Below are 7096 nucleotides of genomic sequence, written 5' to 3'. Positions count from 1 at the left end.
GTCAAACGGCACTCCGTTGGAAAAGACGCGTGAAGAGTTATCCTTGGCAATGTTCAAGCCGATATACATGGGGAATCCCGCCATCGGCTCTTGGTACTCACACGACAACACGGCTTGCATCACGGCCTCGAACTCGGACTTATCGGTAAAGGGGGCGAGTATGGCACCCATTTCGTAGCACTTCTCTTCCGCAGCGCACTTTCCAGAGACATGGTCGTCCGTGGGCATAATGTAAAATCCCCTTTCAGTTTCAACTACGAGCTTCTCTCGGGTGCACGTAGACGAGTTCGAGTCTGAAAAAAAATTAGGTGTGGTTTTTAAAATTAAACTCGTGTTTTGTAGGCACGATTGTGAAAGGAATAGCAGGGAAGTGAGGATCATGTCAGGGCTCAGCCACCCGAATGTTGCAGAGTACAAGGGAAACATAAAAATTCGCAACAACTCTAAACTACAGTAAGAATAACTTTAAAATACATGTAATAAGAATACTATGTTACATTTTGATTTGCAATTAATAAAAAAATCTGTATAATATTTCTATCTTTTATTTAAATTTTTTTTTATATCTTTAAAAAGCTGTTTTTTTTTTACTTATTTTTACTTGTAGGTAAATGTAAAAAAACAATATAATTCTAGTGAAAACTAACCTTTTTTCGAGATGATTCACTTAAAAAAAATTAATGGTACTTTAGAAATTAAGTAGTACTATAACAGAATATAAATGTGATGTATAAGTAGTTGTTTTTAATCTTATTTTTACCATATAATTAACATTTATTCTAACATTTGATATAAATTCTAGCATAATTAAGTTGGACAACAATTATAATATTTACTGGGAAAATGCTTGAAGACTTCAACGAAAAACAGAAAGTTGAAAGTAATAAAATTCCAAATATTGTTAGAAACGAAAAAGGTACATTTACACTTTCTAAATTTTTATCTAACCTTTTTGATGACAAGAACTTTTTTTTTGTGCATAAACCGTGTCTAATAGTTTTTAAATTTTATTTTTTTTGTGTACTTTTTAAGTAAAAGGTTAAAGTGGTAGTTAGAAAAATTTCAAAAATCTATTCCAGTTTTTTTTTTAATACAAGTTTATAGGTAATCTGTACAACATACAATATTGAAATAAATTTATTTAAAAATTGGTATGTATTGCTCTATTTCTTATAATCTAAATTAATATTGTGTAAAACAAGCTCTACTTTACACGTGTTTTGGACTTGACGCTTATGTACTAAGCCTGCCTCAGAGTAAATAAGTTTTCTCAAACAATTTTAAATAGGATTGAATTATAAAATTCTTCTAACAAAAATTTATTCATATTACTAAATGTTTTTCGTATAAATACTTATTTCGCGCCAACTAAACAATACTCTGAGGACAGCTTGATAATATATAATATTCATAACATGATATTTACAAATTTAGTTTTCCTAACAGTTCTGTCAGTTATAATTCTAAAAAAGTACTACAGCAATCTTTCGGATTACATTTTTGAGAAAAGACTTAGTTTATCACAAAAAGTTGATCTTGCTATTCAAGTTAGTAAAATATTACTACACTTTAATCATATATAATTTTACAAATATAATTTTTGCTGATTCTTGTTTATTTATTCTGAAATATTTTGACAGTAGAACAAATAACTGGCGCAAAAGTTTAAAACTAAAGAATTTATTATTTAATTTTTATAACATATTTAAAAATGTAGTTTAATGTTATGTTTATAACTATAATAATACTAATTTAAAAAAAAAGATTCAATTAAAAAACACACTCTTTAAAGTTAAATTTAATCCAAATGTAAACAAACATAAATTTGAACAAATGGTTTATGGTTTAATGGTTTAACAAATAGATGACATATTGGCTAAGACCCAAACGTTTATTGCCTTACATAAAGATTTTTCGAATGACGTATTTAGAATCAAATGGTCTACAAAATCTAAAAAATAAGAGATAATTTTACGCTTAATGTAGGTTAGAATTACAGCATACTCCCGCTTAAGTACGCACTTTTTTTGGTACGCATCACGCCTTAAGTACGCACTTATCCAGAAAGACAAAGTAAAGGATGTTATACTAGAACTTCAAGAAATTCCAGTTTTTTTGCTTAAAATTTCAATCATCAAGTTTTTCCAGATTATTTTATGTTTCCAGGTAGAATGGCCAACCTGCTGAGTTAGCCTGATACTTTCACAACTTTTAAACTAGGGTGAGTAATCCTGAGTAGGCCAAGTGGCCTGAGATTGAGACAGTCCTGTTATCAAATGTTAACAAACTAAATACTTATGTAGTGGTTGCAGAAAAGTAAAAAGAATAATGATATTTGAGCTGTAATGCTATAAAATAAATAAATCTAGATGACAAAGTTAAAAAAACCTACATATACAAAATAGTTAAGTCATAATTTAATTTAAATGCACATACATTGATGTTTTGAAAATGTTTGGTAAACACAAAGTAGTTTGGTACTTTCCCTCTAACAAAACAAAATGTAGCTTAATATTTTTTTAAAATCATTGACTGACATTGACTTTCTATATTAAATGTATGTATTAATTATGTAGAAGCTTTTTATAGAAAAAATAAATCATATTAAAATCTATTAAAAAAATTTGCCAATTAGAATTATGTTTTAAATGTTATTTAAAATAAATGACTTGTTATTTGGCTTAATTATTTGATGGCTAGTTGTAAGAAAGAAAACAAACAACTAAATTTCATATTATACTATATCGTCAAAAAGTACGCACTACCCGTGCTAAGTACGCACTTTTTGGTCGGGTTCAATTTGCGTACTTAAGCGGTAGTGTACTGTAATAATCTATGGAATCTATACCATATAAATTTATTAAATTGAGCCTAGTAAATTTGTTTTGAAAGTTTATTAAATCTTAGATGTTCAGAGGTCTGCATTACCTGCACAACGCAGGTGTTGCACACTGGGATGTGAAACCCGACAACCTGCTGATCCAAGAAATTAGCGGCAAGCCGGGGTTTACGTATCGGGGACTTCGGCTTGGCTTGCTTTCTGAAGAGGGACGCAGAAGTCTTGAACCCAAAAAGGTCAACGTTCAAAATTGATACAAATTACTTTGCTGCTCCTGAAATCGTAAGTTACGATTGGTTAATAAATTGAATTTTCTTAACTGTAACTGAATTATGAAATGTTTTTGAACCAGTGTCTTAATATTAGTGATGTACCGGACCCGGATCCGGACTTTTTTTTTTAATTAGAATCCGGCCGGAACCGGATCTGGACTTTTTTTTTCAAATTAAAATCCGGCCGGAACCGGATCCGGACTTTTTTTTTTAATTAAAATCCGGCCGGAACCGGATCCGGAATTTTTTTTCAAATTAGAATCCGGCCGGATCCGGATATTAGACAAAAATGGCAATATCCGGCCGGACCCGGATAGTGAGTCCGGTACATCACTAGTATAAACTAGCCTGAGTCAGAATGAGGTTTTTAAAACTGAAAAAAAGAAACTTTAATCTAATAATAAGTAGAACAGCTAGCCACAAGGTTTACAAATTTAGGTGTTATTTACAATTAAAAATCTGAAATCAAGTTCTTGAACGAAATACACTAGAAAATTACAAAATATTGAAAACTGGATCAGCTCAAACCCATTCAAAATCTAAAAGCAAACTAGCCTGAGTTTTTATAAAAAACTAAACTAGCCTGAGGCAGTCCAAAATTTTTTTTTGAAATTCCCAAAAATATTCAAACTAGCAGGTTGCCACTGTTTACATCATTAAAACTATTTAGAGTGAGTATAAACAAGCCTGAGTCAGAATGAGGTTTTAAAAACTGAAAAAATTACTATAATCTAATAATCAGACAGCTAGCAAAGGTTGACAATTTGTTAGTAAAGTTGTGGACTGATTGTGGTACACTTAACTTATTAGTACTACCCATCATCTTTAAATCCTACCTTATTTAATTAATATCTAACAAATACTAAATTCTAACTGAGACTACTTTTTATAATCAGACACGACAGTTTTGAGTGATGAATCTTTTATATAAAACACAACAAGAAATACTAGCATATGCAAAATTATTAATTACTTTGGTAACAGTTAAAAACTTGAAGCTCTTTAAATCTATATCAAAACACTTAAAACAATAAAATAAAAATTAAATAAAACTTTTAGTAAACAGGTAACTGTAAAAATTTTAAAAAACTATTAAACTATAAACGTGGCTTAAATATTTAAACAATTAAACACCAGTTGAAATATTCACTTTTAAAACAAAACACTACTTACAATAAGCATTAACAAAAAAGTTCAAGATATTTTGTTGCATCAAGCTGCACACCAAACTAATTAACTGCTTACATATAAACTGCCTGTCATGTTCTGATGTTTTGTTGCATCAGTATTTAGTTTGAAACATTTCGTCATATGATTCTCATTGGCTCGTACATTCAATCGTATTAACTCTAAATATTCTCTGAGCTTAACTTTAAACAATAAATAATGCAAGTATTCATTCCAAAGTTTTCAATTTCACAACATATGTAAAAAGTTGCATTTATGAAATGTTTATTTCATAGTTTAAATGTAAACAAATGTAAATTAGTCACGTGTACAATATGAGCCAATCACGGTAGGTGTTTAATTTTAACTGACGAAAATGACTCTTATTAATTTACACAGGGTTTGATTTTGAAAAAATACTTTTCAGTATGCTCTTTTTTACTAACTAGATCCGGGTCCGGCAGAGATCCGGCCGGACCCGGATCCGGATTTAATTTTCAAATTAGAATCCGGCCGGAACCGGACTTTTTTTTTTCAAATTAGAATCCGGCCGGAACCGGATCCGGACTTTTTTTTTTTAAATTAGAATCCGGCCGGAACCGGATCCGGACTTTTTTTTTCAAATTAGAATCCGGCCGGATCCGGATATAAGACAAAAATGGCAATATCCGGCCGGACCCGGACCCGGATAGTGAGTCCGGTACATCACTACTTAATATACACTTACAATTGTTCCATCACCTCTAAAAATAAGTATTAGTAATAAATGCAAACGAGATTTTCTAATTCATTTTAAACAACGAACCAGACTCAATCGAACCATGACTAACGCGTTGATCTTTTCAGCGCAGGCATGGTGCTGTACTGTCTCTGCAACGAAAAAGCGCTGGTGACGGGAGAAATCAGAAGGCAAGCGTATGAAGAGAAGCTGGTCCTAATTCAAAGAACGCCTTGCTCTTTTATTCTAGTGAGTTTGCTTACTTTTACAAATGCAAGTTGGTTTTAAAATAAAATAATTTTAAACAATTTTGCTATGGATAGTAACTGAAACTGCGTTTCACTGAAAAGAGCTGCATTACAAAGATTACTTAAAACAAAAAGAATTTTTAGAATAACTTAGAGCGACACTCGTTTAATTTCCTATATCCAAATATCTATTGCAGAAGCAACTTATTGAAGAGCTGCTAAACGACAACGCAGAAAATCGACCATCAGCGTTCGCAGCTTTAAAGCGTTTGATTGAAATTCAAAATAGAGAAAAGGAAGACAGAGAAAGGGTATTATGGAAGTTCAGAATGTTAAACCATCCTTAACAGGTTTAATAACATATTTAAAGTAGTAAATTGGACAAAGTTAACTTTTTTTTCTGGTTGATTAAAATAAAGTTTAATTTATATGTTGATCATTGATGTAATGGGTAATAAATTTGCTTAATATTTTTAATGCTTTGCTAGTTTATTGATTAAATATTTTAATTTCACCTGTTTTATTGATGGCATTTTGAGTTAGATTTCCAAATTTTTCGTCGGTTTTCTTTCCAAGAATCACATAGTTAAAAAACGCATAAATGGCACCGTACATTATTTAAATTTATATGACTGAAACTTTATATTATTAAAAAATGGTTTTATTAATATATAAATATAACTGTGCGTACAAATAAGTAGTAGACTTAAAGAAGAATATTTATCTAAATTTTTAAGGTAATAAGAAAAATATTTTAGTGTTAATTTATTTTAAACTCTGTTCAATTACTTTTAACCAAGCTTGAAAATAATTTGTTTTAAAAAACAACAGTACAAATTTATTTTCTTCTATTTTTTTTTACTCTGCTTTTATTTTAGTTTTTTTACATTTTAGAAACTATTTAGGTTTGTATTAAGTACAATTCTAAAATTTTTACAAAATAATTTTACAAAATAGTTAGCAGCAGTGGCGTCGCGTGTTCTTTTTTGTTATGGGGTGCTGTAGATTAAGATTGTCAAAATAAAAAAATCCCTGGTTTGAAACATTTAAATTAAAATCATAAAGATAATATAAAAAAATAGCAAATTTTTCAGAAAAAAAAAGTTTAACATATTTGTTTTATTAAATAATAAACAAAACATAAAAAAAACACATATCTCATACCTTTGTTTATCATCACCCTTTCTTAACAACTATAGCTCATTTGTTTTTAATTATGTCCTTGTAAGTTTCTGTATTTGCACAAATATAAACTTACTAACTTAATTTTATGCCTTGTCTAACTATTTGAAAAAAAAATTAAGTAACTTAAAAAAACGAGATTGCCCCTTCTCGAGTTTTTTCCGCTCGATTTGCCTCTGCTCGATTTCTCCCTGCTCAAATTGCTCCTGCTCGAGTTGACCCTGCTTAAGTTTTTCCTGTTTGATTTGTCTCTGCTTGAGTATTCCCTCCTCGAGTTTCTTCTGCTCGAGTTCAAGCTGTTTTATTGTTCTCGCATTGTAGTAAATTTTCAACAACAATCATGATTTAATTCACATGGTACTGAAAGTTCATGCAGCTCCATAATTCAGCATTTCAAAAATTTTTTGTATTAAAAGCTTGTATAGGTTTAAAATGCAGCTAACACAGATTGAGCTTGCAGCTCCAATTTTACGAACATTTTTAACATTAAATATAAAAACTTGAAAAAAACTAATTTAGCAGGGAAATTAATGACCTTCATGTACACATTTGGCTGTATTTTTTGTACAACTTTATGATGACATAACTTTCTTATATTTTTAGCTAATATAAATTATTTACATCATTTTAAAGCTCAGTTTCTCAGCTTTATAATAAAGTTACTTTGACG

At 30.0% G+C, this 7096-nt stretch overlaps 1 protein-coding gene across 1 annotated transcript; it reads left to right on the top strand.

The window, feature by feature from the left end:
• The first annotated feature begins 843 nt into the window (after positions 1 to 843).
• Positions 844 to 3093, top strand: LOC145838849 (uncharacterized). The gene is made up of 3 exons (XM_082946472.1): positions 844 to 916; positions 1447 to 1547; positions 2908 to 3093. Exons 1-3 carry the CDS (start codon positions 844 to 846, stop codon positions 3091 to 3093), a joined length of 360 nt encoding a protein of 119 aa, XP_082802598.1.
• Positions 3094 to 7096: the final 4003 nt, after the last annotated feature.

Source organism: Thalia democratica, chromosome 6 (genome assembly GCF_965202585.1).
Source record: "Thalia democratica chromosome 6, ktThaDemo2.hap1.1, whole genome shotgun sequence".
NCBI lineage: Eukaryota > Metazoa > Chordata > Thaliacea > Salpida > Salpidae > Thalia > Thalia democratica.
Note: the sequence above shows the minus strand (reverse complement) of the source record. Positions and strands in the feature narration are given on the sequence as shown.